Source organism: Opisthocomus hoazin, chromosome 14 (genome assembly GCF_030867145.1).
Source record: "Opisthocomus hoazin isolate bOpiHoa1 chromosome 14, bOpiHoa1.hap1, whole genome shotgun sequence".
NCBI lineage: Eukaryota > Metazoa > Chordata > Aves > Opisthocomiformes > Opisthocomidae > Opisthocomus > Opisthocomus hoazin.
In genome coordinates this window covers 18,133,995-18,154,153 of record NC_134427.1, presented here as the reverse complement: position 1 = coordinate 18,154,153, position 20,159 = coordinate 18,133,995, and the positions used below count along the sequence as shown (strand labels likewise).

General features: G+C 40.4%; 1 protein-coding gene across 5 annotated transcripts in view; it reads left to right on the top strand.

Annotated features, from left to right (window-relative positions):
• TENM1 (teneurin transmembrane protein 1) overlaps nucleotides 1–20,159 on the top strand; it is a 1,260,898-nt gene that overhangs the window by 1,115,609 nt on the left and 125,130 nt on the right. For all 5 annotated transcript variants that reach the window (XM_075435330.1, XM_075435332.1, XM_075435331.1 and 2 more), the window contains 5 exons: nucleotides 7,270–7,422; nucleotides 12,597–12,796; nucleotides 14,249–14,459; nucleotides 17,904–18,005; nucleotides 19,068–19,262. In XM_075435330.1, coding sequence (XP_075291445.1) covers nucleotides 7,270–7,422; nucleotides 12,597–12,796; nucleotides 14,249–14,459; nucleotides 17,904–18,005; nucleotides 19,068–19,262 — 861 coding nt within the window. The remainder of the gene's footprint in view (nucleotides 1–7,269; nucleotides 7,423–12,596; nucleotides 12,797–14,248; nucleotides 14,460–17,903; nucleotides 18,006–19,067; nucleotides 19,263–20,159) is intronic.

Sequence of the window (20,159 nt, the reverse complement as noted above, 5' to 3'; positions counted from 1 at the left end):
GGCGGTGGGAGGTGGCAGAGCGGTCAGCTAAGGCAGAGAGAAATTGCCCGTGGAGCGGAAGGCCTACGAGGGAAAGCAAGCTCTCTGCTCTGCAGAGAGCAACGTGGAATGGGCAAAATCTGCCGCTGGCAGTCTCTGTGTCTGGAGGGGAGGTGAGCTGCGGGCGTTGTAAAGATTTATGCAAATGAATGCTCAAATTAAAAAAAAACATAAAAAAAACACTGGAGGGAAAATTTTTGAAATCCAGTTACCTGAAAGTTTTTCCATTTTTGATTGTGAGGCAGAAACGGATAAATCCCTGGCTCTGTGTTGATGTATCTTTCTCTGGCATGAGGTTGAAAGGACTGAGGTAGATCCGTGTCACCAGTCTAGGCTCAGGTGTTTACGGAGGTGGCAGCTTGCAGAAGGACAGTGTGGAAAAAACTGAAATTTCTCTCCTACTTTATCTGGTAAGATGAGGACTAGCAGGCAGTGTGTACATACTGGTGTTCAAAGGCTATAGCATAGATTCCAAATTACCACATGCAAGACAAGAAGCTGTCTGTTTGATTCAGTGCAGTCAATAGTTACATCTTTCTGTTCTTCCAATGGTCTGTGTCGACTTAAAGACTATAAAATAGGCTACCATTGTGGAAGGGTATAGTAAATATTCTCTTTTTCTTAATCTCATTGTAATAAAAACCTGAGAAGCTGTCAGCAATTAAAGGAGAAATCTGACCAAAAATTTAAGAGTAAACAAGGCAAATACAAGAGATACAATAGGAAATATAGTATTTTTTCTGTACTTTTTCAGCACGACACCATCTTCTTTAAGTACAATGCAAAGTTGGATGTGGCTGCTCATCTAGTCAGTTATTTTTAGCCCATTAGTAAGTAGGATTTTTCTTCTGTGGTACCTTACCATTTTATCAGCAGCTGATTTGGACTTGCAAATCACCGGTCCTATTGATCAAAGGTGCTGAACTCCTACAGTTCCTATTGATTTCAGCAGGAGATGCAAATGCTCAGTGCCTCTGAAAATTGCATCCCATGTTCTTAGATTTAACCATCCCTGACTACAAAATGACTGTTTTATATACAAATGAATTCTCAAGTATGAATATGAAGTTGTCCCTATCCTTCATGATATTATCACTATTTATGAGTATGCACTGGAGATGGGTGTTGGGTCTTAAATTATGTTCATACAGAGGGTGAGGAAATGAAAAGCTCTCTCCTGTCTGCCATTGTGACCTGTCATTTCTCACACCGTGCACGAGGTAGAGGAGTGATGGTTTCAACATCGGGAAAGACCAAGCCAAATTTTAAGGACGTATATATCTCAGTGCATACATTTATCATATTGGTCACGTAGCTTCATAGGATATAAAATAGAAATCCTTATCTCTGAGAACTAGAACTTATGCAGAGAAGGCTCAAGGGGAAACTATGTTGGTTTTACACTGACGAGTATCCAGGTGTACGGAAAAGCTGGGATACAGATGTGCAACTCTGGAATGATGTTAAACCCCGTAGTGGGGTAGCTCTCACGGAGGCAGGTATGTCAGGGTTGCACAGCTGGAAAGCGTCATGTCTGTTCTCTCTGAGCCTGGGTCTTGCGGATGAACTTCATATTGTGACAAATCTTTTAGTACACTTAGGGAAAAGCCTGACAACATTCTGTTGTTGTCTAAGATTAGACTTTGTTTGTTCCAAAGTCTAAGTAATGAAAAATGAAACCAGGCAAGTCGTTAGACATCCCGGTAGGAGGACTGCAGGAGAGGAGGGAATATTTCTATTCTCAGGTGTAAAAATATCTTAGGTATAAAGAGAAGACTGCTTGAGAAAGAGGAGAGTGCTTGAGAGTTAAGATGGCTTGAACAAATACATGGAAAAATCCTTATTTCATAACAGGCCATATATGGTCTAAAATAAGTTGTTGCTTCAATGTGGATTTTAAAACAAAAAACATTTTTAAGACTGAATCAAAAACAGTCTCAAATTTTCAAATGTGGTTAGGACAGAATGGCATAGCATTTTATTTTCAAAATGAGCTTATAAGCAAAGAATACCTCGTCTGTTGGTCAGGATCAGAACCTCAGTTCTGGCTCTTACCTGTGTTCAGGTATTTTCATATCGCTTCACCTTTGCAGCGCCCAACTGGAATGGAGGCACTGATGCACCCATGGCTTCATGCCGCAGTGAAATCCAGTTTTATAAGCAGAATCTGCTAGCAGTTATAGAAAATAAATACTCTTCTGGCACTTGGTCAGAGCAGGTGCAGAAAGAATAGTCAGCTGCTGATACACATTTTACTACAGCTCTTCTGAAGTCTTGGCTTCAGGGAGATGATCTACTGAGACTTGGTAAAATCACGGGAAACAGCAGAGAAAGCTAAACAGAAGCCTTTAGTGGAGGTCAGCAATTTGGAGAGACTTCACATTGGTAGGAATTTTGTGCTCTGAAGTTCGTCTTGTGGGTTGATAAGTACTTACTGCACAGGACTTTTCTGACACCTCCTCACTACTGAGAGTCTCTTTTGCACTGGAGCCAAGCCCCTTATTCATATGCTGCCAAACGTGCAGCACAGGAGTTGACAAGCTGTGCTTACACAGAAGGTAGATAAGAATAAATCAAATTAGATCATTGGCTTCGTAGCAGATGGCAGGTTAATCCAGTTTACAAAGCGAGTTCTGAAAAAATGCTTATGTGTTTGTGAATATTTACTCAAGTATGCTGCAGAATGGAGGGGGCTGAGTTAGTTTATCTGGAAGTGTCAGTTTGTTTTATTCAAATGTTGAACAAAATAAGCAATCTGACCATTTATTTCAGAGGTAAAGACCCAGGCTTTGGTTCTGAACAGGACCCAGCATTGATGTGAAGCAACCAACAACCTGCCCCTGGATAGAGACAGTCCCTCAGACAGCATGAAGTCACACTAGCTTTTCATGTCTTTGTTCCATGAAGGAAATTTATGGGAAGGGTAGAAGATACAGGCTTTAATTTATCTTCTTCTACAAGAGAGAAGTTTTATACCTAATAATTATTTTTTACCCAAGAAGCTGAATAAATTAGCCAAGAAAAGCTCTGTACTATGAGTAGAACCTTCTGTATTCAAGAGAGAGCACCTCCACTGTGCAGCTTGGCCAGGGCAGGGTGACTGAGGAAGAAGCTTAGTTTCACCATAATTAAAATTACAGTTAATGAAATAACATTAGAAAATAAAGATAACAACAGTTAATATAGTTTCCAACCCAAACCATACTATGGTTCTGTGATAATCCTGCAGCTCGTGGCAGAATGCAAACCATAAATACCACAGAGCAAAGTAATAATGTAAAGATAGAGGGGGGTTATACCAGAGGTTCAGGCAAGCCAAGAAAGAATAGGTTTTCAGCTGAGCTTTGCAGTAGGATGGAAGAACCAAGGAAACGGAGAAATCAAGTTGGAAGTTTGGGAATGCCAGGTGAAGCAGCACAGGTGCTACCAGCAGGGAGAGTATTGGCTCTCAGTTTTTAGACTAGGTGTTGTTAGGCCAAGATGAGGGGATGTTATGGGCTGATGCTCGTGATGCCTCACCACAGCCCCTCCTAACTTAAAGTACGAATTTGGCATTTGTGAAGCATACTGATGCTGCTAACAAGCTGGTTAATCTCCCCTTCCCTGGTAGTCCTTGGTTATTTCTTGGAACTGTAGCCATTCACCGATGACCTTGGCACCCTGCCAGTAGCTGAGGTATTTTAGGTGCTGCAAAATACAGGGTATCTGATTGCAGAATTATTCCAGAATGCCAGGCAGGCAGAGCCAAAGTAGCTTTTGCTTTTTCTGTAATACCAATGTAGTCATCAACCCTCAAAGGCTGGTTTTTGTGTTCTGTGGGAACTGGAGCGCTACATCCAATAATGTATCTTCAGTGATAATGGTGGCGCTTGGTGCTATTAGTCAGCAGCCAGCCTTCGGAAGTACTGCCGTCAAGAGCTATTCGTGTAAATGGCAGTCTGGAAGGCTGAACTTGGAGGAGAGGGCAGAGACCTTCATCAGAAAGCGAATCTCCCTCCTTTTTACCCAGCCCAGTCCTGAGCTGAACAGAGTGATGGTGTCATCTTCTACTCAGTCTGTGGATTAGGGTCTTGTACCTGGGCACTACACATGGGAAATACAGCTGAGAATCTTACAAATGGATTTATGCTGTGGGAAGTGACATTGTGGCCCACTGTTGAATTCCACAACGTTTTCTGTGCCCCTTTGTGTAAAAGGGGAAAAGCAGAAGCCAGAAAACCACTAGAAAAATCAAAGCGAGAGTGACTCAAAAGAGAAAGTCTTTTAAGCTTTTTAATGAAATTCAGTACATGCCTACTTATTTCTAAAGAGATTTGAGAGAGAGGGATTTGAAAGTTTTATTTAATCTTATTTGGTGAAGTATCTGTCTATTTAAAACATGATGTACATATGTTGTAGGAAACAAAAGCTTTGTAGGAATTATGTATGCCCTAGGTAAAAGAAAAGTATCACAGAAAATGAAGAGGCAAGGTAAGGCTCTGTGTCTGCTAAGTAAACATTTACTGTTCCCTGTAGTTAACTTCTGAAAAAGGTATCTCTGAGAATTAATGGCTTTACTGGTGTATGTGGTCTGGTTATTACCAGAGCGATACCTGGATCTGAAGGTAATTTCTCAAGAGCTATAGCTAATATAATGAAAATTGGATTGATTTTAAGATTGCAAGATGACCAGGTTTCTGCAGTGATAGAAATCAGTCAGTTTGATTCAAGTAGACCTTATTTCATAGCACTGTGCTTTGTTGTTCAAACACTCAGTCTTGCACAATGTTTAACGTGAAGCTGGTCTACCAGTATCCCGTCTCATCTCCCACGGACTGGAAGTCCGAGGCTGGCAGAGACCATCATCTCTACAGTGCAGCTGATGTTTCTCAGGGAGGAAGCTGACTGTCAAACATACATACAAATAGTTTTGCTAGCTTGCCAAGCTTTGGCATGAACTATAAAAACACCAGCACTTCCCCAGCCTGGAGGAAGACAAAGCAAGCAAATGATTTGAATCGGTGCGAGTGGATGACAAAACGCATAGCGTATGTAATCTGGAAGAGACACAGCAAGGAAAAAGGTGCATTACTTACTCAGTCCTTGCTTTGTGACGCACCCTCCGCAGCATATGCAAATGCTGTCTTAGGCAATGAAGAACAGCAGCAATGGAAATAGCGTACGAAAGCAACTAGATTATATTCCTGATTCTGTAACCACTAAAAGCTTATTGATGTGTGCCGGTACGTTCTGCATCTAGGTTGATCTGTTTCAAGTGCTGATATAATTATTTGCATTAGTATAAGTGAAGTGTACATTCATTAGTTATGAACCCTGTTGAACTTTGTTCCTTTTTGTTGTCATTAACTCTTTAAATCATAATAATGTCCAGAAGCTCAAGCTGGGAGCTAGAGCCACCTGCCCTAGAGATGTCAAGGCATGTTGATTTTTGTTGTACTTCTGTACATCGAAGTAATCTGTCTTGCATTAATGAGCTCAAAGATCAGAGCTTAGGTCTGTGCGATCTGACTGCCAGATGGTCCCTTGATGATTTCAAGTCTATGGAATACCAAGCAATCCAGGCAAGTCTCTGACTTGAGATCTCGCCACTAACACTGGAGTAAGCTTCTAGTATCTCTTCTGGGGGGTGGGAATTTATTGTCCAGTGGTGGTTCTCCAGAGCCCAGATCTGATGGTGAAGCAGTGGTTTGAGAATTCAGTAAATTTGGCTCTCTTCTCCTGAAGCCTATATATATATGTAAAAAAAAAAAAAAAAAAAAAAAAATCTCACAAATACTATCACCTCACTGATTTGATAGAAATGCTCTCATTTGCTTGATTTGGATCGTGTCGCTGTGACTGGGTGATGCAGGAGTGCACAGATCTGTAATTAACAATTGTAGATTGGCAGGTTTCCATTCGTGTGGTAGTTTTGTCAAGCCCTTGCCAGGAACCCATTGAAGGTATGGGATTTTGCTTTATCATTGAACTTTTCAGCATACAAGGGAGACTTGTGAGCAAACACGTAGAAAATAGACAACAGATGCTAGGTTTCTTGTTTGTGTTGGAATTTTTTCCTTAAAGTCTGTGCAAGTGCAAAAGAAAACAATGTACTTTCTAAACACAAGACCCATTCTAGATCACACTTACTTCTGCTGAGAGTTTCTGAGGTTGCTACACGGTTTGGGAACAGCAAATATGTTGCCTTTGAGGTTCCCGCTGTGGGCAGATCCTACTCAGTGCAAACTGCTGCATGTGGCTAAAGAGCCTGTTACTCCCGTTACACTCTTTACGTGATGATTTCAGCTTCTCTGTGGGGAATAGCCTCAATCCATATTTTAGTGGGTCATCAGTTCTCCCTGCTGAGTGACTTCAATGCTAAGGCAACCTCTTCCTTGGAAGAATTTGCCCTCCTCAGTAAGACCTAGGTAATTGTCTAGAATGACTGAGGTACCATCCGGTTATGCTTAAAATAGGATACTTTGTTGTTGTCTTTCTCCTACCATTTTTCTGTGTCTCAGATCAGAAACAACAGAAAGGAAAACAGAAAAAGTGAATGGCTATGCTGGCGAAATGGCATAGGCAGCCCCCATGTATGGTAATAAGGATAGTTTATAACTTCATACAGGGATTAATTTTGTAGATTTTGCGGTGCACACATAAAGAACAAGTATATTTCTGTTAATATGTGTTGCAGAAGAACTGCATATATTTTAGATCTAGAGCCAGTTTTCAATCTGCAGTGTAATTCTAGAGAAAATCTATGGACTCTGTTTTTACCAATGCTTAAGCTAAGTGAAATGTTTTGGGAATGCAGTGGGCACAGTTTCACTTAGAACCGGATTGGAGAGGTGAAAAGTTTTACTTGGTCGCAGTGCTTTCATCAACAAACTCTGAGCTTTCTGACAGTTGAAAGCTGAGGGACAACATTGATGTAGCATTAGAATCTGTCACACAATATTAAATTCATTCAACTGTTATCCTTTTAATTGCAAGCATTTTTATTAATTGCTGTAGAAATTCATCACCCTGATCTGGCTGAGCTCCAAAAGAAAGCATGGAAACTAATTAAACATTGAGTTTGAAGGTACAGTAGTAAATTGCTCATTAGACCCGTTGAAATTCAGATTTATTGCTAACAGAACAAACTAATACTTGGCTTTGCAGAAACTGGGTCGTAGCATTCTTCCTTGGTCTGACTGAAGGTTCTGTAGCTTAGACATCAATTAATTGGTCTTCGTTTTTTTGCAGCAGTACACTTGTTTGGTTTAACCTGGCAACTGCAGCCTGTTGAAGGGCAGCTGTATGAAAATGGAGTTAGCAAGGGAAATAAAGGAACAGAATCCGTGGAAACTACTTTCTCGCCGATTGGAGGAAAAGTTTCTGATAAAACGGAAAAAAAAGGTACGTGTGAATGAGAAGACAGACCGATTATGAATATTTAAACATTACTACTGTGCAGAATTCTGTATTTGCTATGGTTTGACCGTATTTTGAGTTCAGGTTCTGTCTTCTCTAGTATAATTTTAAAACGCCCATAACCAGATTGTTTCCTTTAGCAGAACTGTCACTGAAATTAGCAACTGACCCAAGCCATTAGGAAGGTAATGTTCAGTAGCAAAATGATCGCCCTTGTTCTGTGGGAGAAGAGACATTAGACCATTTGGCTTCTGTCTTAAGACAGGGGAGATGAGACTGTATTCTCCTTGTTCCCGTTTGTGCGAAGGGCTTGATGCTCTGCCTGTCCTGCAGACCAAAGTCAGTCTTAGGCAAAGTGAAACCCTTTCTACTGACAGGTCAGAACATGCGGAAGGGTAGAAATCTTAATGCTTTTAAAGGCATCCAGTTCTTGAAGGCGTAAGCTAAAATACAGCATCCTGTCACATCCTGGCTTAACCAGTCATAGTGAATCAGCTCGCAGGAACCTACTGAGGTGTCACAAAATGCTGGAGCCAGCCTGGCAGCTCCCTGCTCTGCCCCCGCTCCCCCTCGGTGCAGCTGCCCGCGTCCGTGTGCCCGCTGCAGGGATTGTCTCACGCATGACTGAGACACGTCAGTTCACTATGTCAGCAGAAAATGGCTTCATTAAAAAATACGAGTAGTCTTCTGCCATGGAAGTGGCTGAACCAGCTGTTTTGAAGGGGCAGGGAAGTGCCAGAGCCAGCGTAGGAAAGGACCGGACTATGCCCAGGAGCATGAAACAGAGAGCAGGACTGTCTCTGAGATACGCAATTCCTTTCTCTCAAGTCCTGTCATTTAATGTTGTTAGATCACCTACTCCAGCAGTAGTTACAGGCTCTGACTCGTTCTTCCTGTTGACCGTCATGGTGGTGCTTTTTGACTGTAAGAAGCAGGTGGCCCTCCCGTTTCTTTTTATGATACTCAGGAAAAAGTGGATAAATCAGATTAGATCAGAGAAAAGTGAATGGGCGTAGAATGTGAACCCTAGTCTTTCCAGTTGCTAGGAGGAAGGTAAAATTGTATTGAGACCTCTGCAATGATAGGAGACTTCCAAAGCTTTCCAATTTTACAGCAGAGCAGTGATCTGATTCTGTGTGTGCCAGGTAAGATCTATGACTGTAACTGTGAGACAAGGTGGGACATTGTTGTACCAGTCCCTCCAGAAGGAAGATTACATCTCACATCAATAGTCTTACAAATCAATGTGGCACAACGGGGTAGAGGTCATATTAGATAAATGAGCAATAGAAATATATGTAATGAGACAATGATGATGTTATCCATTATTTCATTCCTTAGAATGGATTGGTAGTGAACTGCAGTAAATGTTTTATACACTTGTGTATTTTTGTCCTGATGCACCATGGAAAATATCTCAAATAGTTGTTCTCAACTGCATTAAATCACTTTGTCAATATATTACAGATTCAATAAAAGCTCTTCCAAAGCATTTGGCTTCCAAAGGAAGATGAGCAGGAAAAATGTCCAAAACATCAAAAAATCTTAAAAATCAGATGCTTGGAAACAGGGAAAAGAATTTGTAAGTCACTAGAGACTCAAAGTAGTAGGTAAAAAACCACACCACCTGTGCCCCGGGCAATCCCAATGTCTTATGTCTTGTGTAGCCACACAATTCCCCCACAACACTAAAGCATGGAGGGCTGTGATAGCAGAGCCACTTCACTGAGGGCTTATCCAGCAGTCTCAGAGGTCAGTCTTGAATATAGCTAGCCTGTTGTCCCACTTGTCGCCTTTCACGGTTCGGGAGCAACCTGTGATCCAGAGTGTATGCTAACACAGAGGATATGCTTGGGAAAACACAAGAAAAATCATATGGACTTAGCACCAGGCATTAGTATATGCATAGTCTGTCTGTGGCTAATTTCTGCTGGGTTTATTTCTTTCAATCACTTTTAATATATATCAGTAATTTTATTCCCAGTGCTCCTATCAAATTCTTCCTGTAGATGTGCTGGAAAGGAGGCTTTGGAAACAGGCAACTCCTTTCACGACAGCAGGATACCATAGAAAGTTGATACTTTGCCTATAAACTTGAAGCCTCTGAGGTGATTTCACAGGGATAAATAACTGCTGTCAGATATTGTGACCTCCCATTTTCCCAAGTCAATGCAGCAACACAGAATGCTTTTTCAGACTGTGAAAGCATATATTTTAACTAATCTTTTAATGAAAATCAAGTTTAGAAGCAAGCAAGTCAGATTTCTTTAAGAAGTCATTTTATAGCACACTGACCCACAGCTATGAGTTAACATTTTGATACGCAGTAATGTGATTAAAAAGTGAGACATCATATTGATGCTGGTATTTACCAGGGGAGTGCAAGGAGATTGATTGTTCCAGGATCACTAATAATCAGCATATAGGTACTTTCTTGTGAAGATAATTGGCACCACGCTGTTCACAGTTTTACTTTCTTGAAGCCAGAAGAAACCTGTGATTAGGAATCTATCTACTGCTTTAGACTTGCAAGGAAAGTGTGCTTAGAAAGAGTAGGGAAGAGTTAATACCAGCTGGCAAGATGGGGAGCTGTACAAGGAATAGAATATAGATAATTAAATTATACTTTGTCATAAGAAAAGTGTTGTTATGAGAAATATGTTTCGAACAAGAGCAGAACTCATATTGCAGCACTGTAATTAGAAAAGCTTATTTTGGACTTTTTCAAGAGGGAGCAAGGAAGTGTACAAGGATAGTCTGTGACCAGTGTGTCGTCAGATGCCTTTTTTGTACAGCCAAATACCTGCTCAGTTCAGTTAAGCATAGAAACAGAGCTAAATTCTTTTTTTATAAAGAAGGCACAGTGGGTCAGTGAATATGAAAACGTGCACTTCGGACATGGCTCTTGCAGTAGCCTTCTCGAGCTGTGTGGTTGTCTACAAAAACAGTGTTTGAAAGGTAGAGATGCTGCGACTGCAGCCTTTTCAGTAGATGGTGGATAATACATATATTTTGATGTTACCATTGTGAAGCGTGCACTTCTGCGTAATGAGATAAAAGTAAATCTCAGTGCATCTGGGTTTTTTTTGAAGATTATATGAAATTATTACTAAAGCAAAGGCATTTCCAGCCAAATGTGGAGAAAGCCAGAGACGTGTTGTTTTGAGACAAGCAACACTAATGTGGTATTCAGCATAATTTGATAACATCAATTAGTGAAAATACTCTCTGGCTAAAGACGTAATGCTTTTTATTTTCAACAAAGAAACAGGCCTTCTCACTTCAACAAACTAAGAAGCAGTTACTGTATTCTAAAGGACCTTGAACACCGACCAATAATGCCATTAACTTCAAAAATGATACTGTATCCTTGACTTTTTACTTAGTGCTCTACTGTCTTGTAATTGAGTCACATTAATTACCATGTGTCAATATCACCAAAAAGTTCCTTAGTGTTTTACTTAACCCAGGGTAATTGCTTGCAGAGAATCATTAAGATTTAATATCTCTGGAGTACTGGAAATAGGAGAAAAGGTTTTTAAATTTACATCAGCCAAGTAGGATCTTGCATGGGTTGCGGTGGGACGGGATCCACTTCTGTTGCCCAGCATAGGAAGTTTGATTCTCTTTTCAAAACTCAACATCCAAGATTTTTTCCATTAAGCAAATTGGACAGAAGTAGTCTCACCCTGAACGTTGTTAAAGCAGCAATTCGGAAATGTTTTAACTCACGAAGTAACAGGTGTATTTTTAGGGTATTACATTACAAGTTCTGTGCTCTAAAAATACATGCTTTTATGTGATAAGGTGTTAAAAGTCAGCTCCTAGTTCGCGCTGTAGGTTTGGTGGCACAAAGCAGCTGTAAAACTGGAAGATCCAGCACCCTGAGAATTGCTCCTGCCTTGTAAATTAAATCTCTATTCATTAAGAATGCTAAGTACTTCCTACGCTAGTTAAAGCCTGTGTAAGATCCCACTGAGGATCATTGTTATTAATACATTCAGGAAAAAGCCAGCCCTAGTTTTGCTGCTGCAATGACAATTTGTAAAATTTCCTGTACATTATGTTGCATTAGATATTTATATGCATTATTGTGAAAGGTGAGGCTCCAGTCACTTTGATTGCTCTTCTTTATCCTTCGCTGTGATACTGGAATGAAATGAAACGTAAATGGGGAGGGCTGCTGAATTCGGTGGTCTTCTCTTGGCTTTTCTCTGATGCAGCATACTATCCCGCTTTTTTTCTAGTTGAAAGTATGAAAATGTGAGTTGGAATTTTGCAAAACTTACAATAGAATTAGCTCAGATGTTAGCAGGATTGGGCCTGTGATTTGCAGCACGTCAGGATGCTGATCACAGGCATTAGAAAATGCACAGAGATGGTGACAGAAGCCAGCAAAGCAAGCCAGCTCCAATTTAGTTTGGCAATGACTTCTTTACGCATCCCATTTCCCTTTCTGTTTCAGCGCGCTCATACCCATGTGTGAAGTTACATACTGTCTGCAAATTTATTGTTAGGCATTACAGAATTATGCCAATTTTCTCTTTAGATTGCCTGTCCCTATCCTCATGCCCCTGTTACACCAAGTCCAAGCCAAAACAGATGTTCTTTATTTCTCCAGGACTAGATTATCACTACCATAATAAAGTCATTAGGAAAGGTGATTAATAGAAATCCAGGCTTTGAACATGGGCTCTGACCTACCAGGACTGATGGATTTTCTGTCCTTGCCGGTGTCCATTTGTGTAGCGTATGTAATGCCTGTCCGGCAGTAGTCTGAAACACGTGCCGGAGGAAGCTCTCCCGCTGCCTCCTCTCTGGGCGTTCTCAGTTCAATGGGTTTTGTTTGCATAGCTGGTAGGTAAAGACCGTGGTTTACGCAGCAGCACTTCTACCTTTTTATATTCAGTAAAGCATTCCAAGATTTCCAGGGCAAAAATGCTCTGTGACGCTTGTGGTCGTAAATATTGCATGCAAATTTATTTGTATTTTTGAACTAGCTGAATAAAAAATGCAATGGTGTCAGTGAAATGCCCTCCGTTTGGAGGTTGTTTTCAAGATATTCTGAGATATCTAAGGCACGTTTATACCTTGTGACCTATTATCTTCACCCACCATGAATATGCAACTGATTGTTTTGTTTGTTTCTGGAAAATTAGTGTTTCAGAAGGGACGGGCCATAGACACAGGAGAAGTTGAGATTGGAGCACAGGTTATGCAGACGATCCCCCCTGGTTTATTCTGGCGCTTTCAGATTACGATACATCACCCCCTGTACCTGAAATTTAACATTTCACTGGCGAAGGATTCTCTGCTGGGAATTTATGGCAGAAGAAACATTCCGCCTACTCACACTCAGGTAATTAGCAATAATACTAATTCTCTCACGCTTACATTTGCAAACAGCAGTGGATGCGAATGTTCACGATACACCTGCAAGGGAGGGAGGGAGGGGCTGACAGTGACCACAAAAAGCAGTCTGTTTTTTCCCTTCCTTGTGCTGCGGTCTAGCTACACCCTCAAACCACACGCTCGCAGAGGAAGGGACAGTGTCGTAGCAGGAAGGTCAGCGGTTGTGACCACGGGGCTGCGACTGCCCGGGAGGCTGGGCAGGTACCCGCTGCGCTGCTGCGTAGCTCCAGCATCTTCGTTGTGGGGCGACAGTGGGATGGAGTACCAGATCATTTGAAAATGCTTTCATCTTTTTACAACTTCATCAAAGCAAACAGATTACATAGTCACTACAAAGAGTTAATAAGGAAAAATAAAAAAAATTTTAAAAAAAAAAGTTGTTTCTGGTTTCTAATATTAGTATTGAGTGTTTACTCCTAGGGATTTCACAGGAGAAAACCTAGCTAAGCAGTAAGAATAAGCAATATTGCTGGTCACATTCAACTTTCTTTTAGACTTAATGGATTTGGCATATAAAGCTGTCGTTTCTGTGGATAATAGATTTTTCAGCTTTTTTATAGCAGGATCACACGCCATAGAGCATGATAAACTTATATATGGAGTCATGGAAAGATTGTTTAGAAGGGACTTCTGGAGATCATCTAGTCTAACCTCAAACATTATGGACTAGAGTTTTGATCTTAGAAAGAAGTGCTTTTAGCTGTCATTGACTTCAATTGAAGCTGGGTCTTCTGTTGAGCTGAAGTTGAAATTTACTGCAAATCAGAATGCCTAGAAAAACCGAGGGAAATATACGCATTTCTTGAACAGGTGTTCACAGAAAGGTTTGTGTGTCTGATGCTTTGAGGTGAACTGGTCTAAAAGTTGTCAGCATCAGCTTGGTTAGGTATTAAGAACTTCCACTGTAAAAAATAGATACTTCTTTGTATTAGTAAAGTTAAATATAAATTAAAAGTGTATTTAGTTTTTGATATACAATATTGATATTAAGGGACAAGCATTTAAAAGTGTGTTATAGAACAAGAAGTTCCTTGATCTGTTCTTGGCATTTGAGATGAATCACTGTATAATGTAGGCACTGCAGCTTGGGAATTTTGAAATTATTCCCATTAAAGAGGTGTAATTTTTGAAAGAAATCTGCTGTATTTAGTGCAGCAAGTCTGAATTTACCCTGCCATAGCAAACAGCAAGTGTTGATGCCAGATTTCTGACCTACCGTAATGCTTTTCATGTGGAAACTCAAGCTGAATGGACGAGGTTATACAACTGCTGTCCACAGTGGTGAACACCAGGCAATTCCTCTGAAGATTTCAACTGTTTGTTCCTGTTTGAATGAGACATGCAGATTAGCTTCATAAAAATTCGCTAGGTGGTTAATTCTTGCTCATTATTATTTCAGTTTGATTTCGTAAAACTGATGGATGGAAAACAGTTAATTAAACAGGAACCAAAAAACTCAGAGGAACCTCCACAAGCTCCCAGGAATCTGATCTTAACTTCGCTGCAAGAGACAGGTTTCATCGAGTATATGGATCAAGGAGCTTGGCATATGGCATTCTACAATGATGGAAAGAAAGTGGAGCAAGTGTTTGTGCTAACTACAGCGATTGGTAAGAACAATTACAATAAAATCATTATTCTGATGATTGCATTGGAAAGCTGTATTTGAAAAGAAATTACTGACCTTGATTCCAGTTTTTCTTAAGTATTCTCTTAAATATGTTTTATTTCAGCTTAGTTTAATTAACCTCAGTGGAGCAGCTTCATGTTTATGCCAATATTAGACAAATAGCAACATTTGTGTGTTTAAAGATGGATGTTACCGAATTAATTAAGTGTGAAATTTTCATGTGTGTTAAGATTTTTATATAATAGCATAAATGCTTGAGTGATTTCTGGTGTTATCTTGCTCAAAGTAAAAGAGATTGTCTGCCCTCTCTATTTACATGGGAACCATAAATCCTGCTGAAATTATCCAGGCTTTAAGTTCTTGTTTCCAGCATTTTAGTCAGATAGAAAATCTGAAAGGCCAGTTTTGTGGATTTGCTGGTGATTGTTGTTTGATGAGTGGGTGCTGTTGTTTTATACAGTTATTCGAATGCACGATTTTGTTTGGAACACAGAAGGCAAATGTAGGAGTCAGTGTCCTGGTGGCATATCAGAGCCCTGCTGCCTTTTTAATACAGATAGGTGGACAAATGTTTGCAGTTCTAGGTATTGTTAGTGAGCAGCGCTCACACGTAGGATTTCTTTGGAATTTAAATTTAGGTAAAGTTGTTGTATTTATGACAGTCTCAGTTTGCTGCAAGACTTTAACCACTATGCCCTTTAGTTAACCTGTTCTACCATATGTTTAACAAGATGTCTTTACTAGTAATGGACATGCCATCTGCTCTTTAGAACAATTGGATGCTATTTTTACTTGGTGGTCAACACCTTGCAGAGCAGGACAGTAGGATTCAAATACCAAGATTTTGAAGAACTTGCAGGAAAATAATTTAGACACTGAGATAAAATTGTCGTGACTGGTTTCGGTTTGAGAGTTCGTATTTGCTCTCTTTGAAGTAGTGAATCTTCTACAAGCAAGAAAAAATGCCATATTTCAGTGCCGTATGAGAAAATAACGTTCAAGCGATTTATGAAGAATCTTCACAGATGCTCTGTGAAAAGCGTAAAACCTGGCCAAACTCCAGATCAGAATCCAAATGCCTACCCTCTTGTTTGTTTCTACTGTAAGACAGCAGTGTTTATACAGGATGGGGGGTTTAACCAGTATTTCATCCTTAAGCAGCATACCCTCTCCAAAACAAACAAACAAAAAAAGAGATGAAATGGAATGCTACGGATTGGTTCTTGTCACATTTTGTGAAAAAGACATCGTTCATCCCTGCTCTGGTCAATAAGTAGAATAGAATGGGTCTTGCAGAGGGGAGCAGCGAGAGCCACAGTGCAGGGGCAAGAATCTTTATACTTAACGTCCAAAATGGCTGAGAGAAGACGTTCTGGGGGAAAAGACAGTTCATGCTGCAAGAATCTACTGCTGATGCATTTGAAAATAGTGCTAGCTATTATGTTTTTTCATAAGCTGTGTATCCTCTCATACTTCACTTTGCATAATGGTTCTTGGGTGTTTCTTTGGGTGTTTCCACACACACACACAAAAAAATCCTTGAGCCATACTCATAACCCCAGACTGGGCTGGAGTCACATTTGACAGCTCTGCCAACAAAGGAATCAACCAGGACCACAGACTGAAACGCTCAGAATAGGGCAAGAGCTTGGCTGCATCTCTGCTGTTGGCTGTGTGAAGCAGTCATGCCCTCCTCATCAGCCTCTGTTAGCATTTCCAGTTGCCCAATGTTAGTTATGTACAAAATTGATTTTGCTGACACTGTAGCTAAAGCTCTGATCAGACTTTCCCTTGAGGGGGGTAATTTGCATGCAAGATCTGGCATGTCTCAAGTACTTTCATAGACTGAATAAAGGCCAGCCCAAACTGGGCACTGCATCAAGGGGGAGCAACTTTTCAAACCATTAGGTCTTCGTTTCAGATCAGTGTAGGGATCACTTACCGTGTGATTCTGGAAAACCGAGAAGACAGGCAAGTGTACACATAGAGCAAGAGAAGAGTTGATAGTGAACAGTGATACGTACAAATTAAGAACGAGCAACACATCTGTGAAAAAACTTACTTTGTAAACTAGCTGGTTTTTTGACTTCGAAACAGACATCCGTGTACAGGTTGCGGATATCTGATGAATAGATACATATCTAATGCCTGTTCTTTGGTATAAACAGATAGCCCAAAAGGAAAGTTTCTAAATAACAGGAGTAGTTTTCAAGAGGCACCAATCTTTATCTGTCCAAGTGCCCATAAATAAGATCAAAATGAACTTATTTCATTTATTCATATTAGTTGTAGGATGCGCTTATAATCCATCTTTTGACAAGTTATGTTTGAGTTTAAAAGTATATCAGATTTGATTAGGTTAAATATTCCAATGGTATGCCCTTTCTTGAGAAAAGATTTTCCTCCCAAATCACTTGCCGTGGACACATCATCCTCAAAAGGATCTAGATTTTCTTCTTTTTCCCCAACAGTTACTATTTTGTGGGAAAGGAGTCATGTTTCCCATCTTCCTATAGGCAGAGGTACTTCCCCACGTCTCTTAACGCAGGTGTCCATACACCAGTCTTGGTTCCCCCTGTTCTGTAGCCCCTCTCCCATCCCGCACAGTCCCTGCACAGGCAGCAGAGACCCGCAGTCCTAGTGCTGCCCTGACAGTGACCCGCTCCACGTGGGAGCATCATAGCCTTGGATTTGCTTCATGTTCTTTACATGAAACCCTTATAAATCAGTGAATCCACTGAATTCCTGGGGGAAATACAGGTGTTAAATTAAAAACAGCTCAGCCATGTCCAGAGATGAGCCTGTCCCCAGATGTGTGAGGTTAAGTGGGTTACTGTCCAAAGCTGTGTGATAAAACATGGGCAAGTTTAAGATCAGATTTGAAGGGGGTGTTCTTCAAATCCAGTCCTTAGTCCTTTATTCCATCGAGTTTCATCACTGTACAAAAGACTATTTTTTTTTCATCTGATTGTATAGAAGTGGAAATCCGACCCTCCTCCAAGGAATTCAGTGCACATGGTTCAGATGAACACCACAGAAGGCAATTTACTCTATAAACAGGTTTCCAACAAATTACTTCAGCAATAAAAGAAAGTGTTTAAGGTGGACATTTTTCAGCAAATACTCTGGTTCTTGCAGTGCTTTTAATGGTGGTGAATTTTACATGAACACTTACTTTAAAAGCTTTTTGCTGTAATATAAGTGATGCATTTGTTACCTTGAAGCTGTCAAGACAAAATCTAATATTTGTAAGCTGCTTGAACAGGAATTTTGTTTTATGCTCCCTATGAATGAAAATGGGCCTTTTACTGCTTCTGCACCAATTTGTAAGTTGAGATGTGTCCAGCAGAATGAGGTGAAGATGCCATTCATTTCAAATTCAACTAATTCATTTTTTTCTTTGGGCACAACTCTGACTAAACAGAAGTCCTGGATGACTGCTCTACTAATTGCAATGGAAATGGAGAATGTATCTCAGGGCACTGCCACTGTTTCCCGGGATTCCTTGGTCCTGATTGTGCAAAAGGTAATCTCATACTAACTGACTCACAGTGCATGACAGGGATCGTGATTATGGTGTGTCACTGCTGGGCTTGCAAAGATTCAAGGTGTTAAAGGAGATTAAATTCCTTTTTCCAGCCAGATGGCAGATACAGTACAAGCACACGCATAGAAAACTTCTTTATGCTGTACTTGAGCTAAGATACATCAACCATTTCTGCCTCCCTGACTTTCAGAGTTAATAGATTCCTCCATCCCCCTTTGCATCTTCTCCATGATTATCAGATACGTTTTTTAATAAGTGTGTTACCTCAGCTTAATGTTTTCTTTAAAAGTGACAAACATTTCACTTTGGAGAAAATTCCAGGAGTCCGTCAAATACTTCTGTGGTCTAAACTTGAACAGGGTGTAGAAAAGAAACCCGAAGCAGCTTAGAGACTGTTTTCCAGCACTGGGGTAAAAAACATGCTAAAAATTGTAAGCGAGCTTATTTCAGTTTCAGATATTTCTGTTGGTATTATCCATCATCTGCTGCCTATGATGTCTGGAAGTTATCATGTTTTTCCAAAGTTTCCACAAATTTAGGATTGACCTTCTTTTATAAGAGCTTAATTGGCTCAGAAATTGATATGGGATTGTAAAACTAAGCTTCCACATCGCTGGTTTATGTGTAGATTAGTAATGGCTAAAACTTCAGTAACGTTAAGTCTGCTTAGAAGAAAGAAGAAAGGGCAGTATCTTGCTTTAGTTCACAGGGAAGAAATATAAATCTTACTGAACATCATAAATAGGCATCACTGCAAATTTTCTGCAGAGCCCAGTCTAGGGGAGGGAATTGTTTTTATCTTCTAAGATATCCCATTTCAGGTCAAAATTAAGGTATACTAGAGAAGCAGACTGAGGAGACGACGACATCGTGTTACTGCTGCACTACCTAGTTCAAAGATTGCAGCCTGTCACAACCTTCGAATCGAATGGAGGACTGGGGGCTGGAGTGGAAAAGCAATCCTATAGAACAATAAATGCAATAATTGTTAATCTATGTAAGCATGAACATACATTAAAAAGGTCAATCTGCCTTCTTCAGATTCCTGTCCAGTGCTGTGCAGTGGAAATGGAGAATATGAGAAAGGTCACTGTGTGTGTCGAAATGGGTGGAAAGGACCTGAATGCGATGTTCCAGAAGAGCAGTGTATTGATCCAACCTGCTTTGGCCATGGTACTTGTATCATGGGCGTCTGCATCTGTGTCCCTGGATACAAAGGAGACATCTGCGAGGAAGGTTTGTGAAGATTCCCTCTCTGTAGTTAGGGGGGTTGATATTTAGCTTTAATCTCCAAACCTGTTTTAAAGTAGTTAAGAACTCGGGTAGGTGTGAGCAGCTTACCGTGAAACAGGACTGCTTTGCTCAGAAGCACCTCTACTGTCTCATACAAAGTAATGTAAAGACAGAAAATTATCAAAGGTAAAGGCATTCAGGTCTCAGTGGCAGTCAGTGGAAACTGATCACATAATTTCCAAGATTCACTTTTTTATTCTAAAAGATTAAAATTATTTAACAATGTCTAACAAGGCTATCTAATAACTGTAGCATGGGCAATCCTCTGAAATATCCAGTTTCTCTTCTGGTCCGGGAAGACTAGTTCTTGGATGGTTTCTCTTCCCTCCCTCCACTGAATCTCAGTAGCAAGAACAGAACTGGGTGGAAGTTTCTGCCTTTCAGCAAGCAGTGTATTCTCAGTCCTCCGAAAGTTTCCTTGGAAACATCCCAGCAAGCAAGGATTCATTTTTTTTTTTGTGAAAGTTATGAGACCATCTTGATTTGTTTGTCTCCACTTTCCTGCTCTCAGGCTCCAGATACGTTTTTCAGGCAGGGTGGCTGACGTCCCCAGTCCTCCGTGCTGCCAGGAGCTTCAGTCTCTTAGCACAGACTGTCAGAGAGCCTGTGCCGACTTTTTTGCTTGGCCAAAGCTAAGGGTAAGGCAGTCAGAAGATCATTTCAAGAAAATATGATGTGGTTGTTCTCAAAAGTAATCAGAAGATTGTAATCAGATTTTCCCTTTCTTCATTCTGCTACATCTTAGATTTTTCTGTGAAAAACATACTGACAATATAAAGCCAAAAGAGCAGCAAACAGTTTCAGTTTACCAGAGCATATTGTGTAATTCTGTTGTCATAT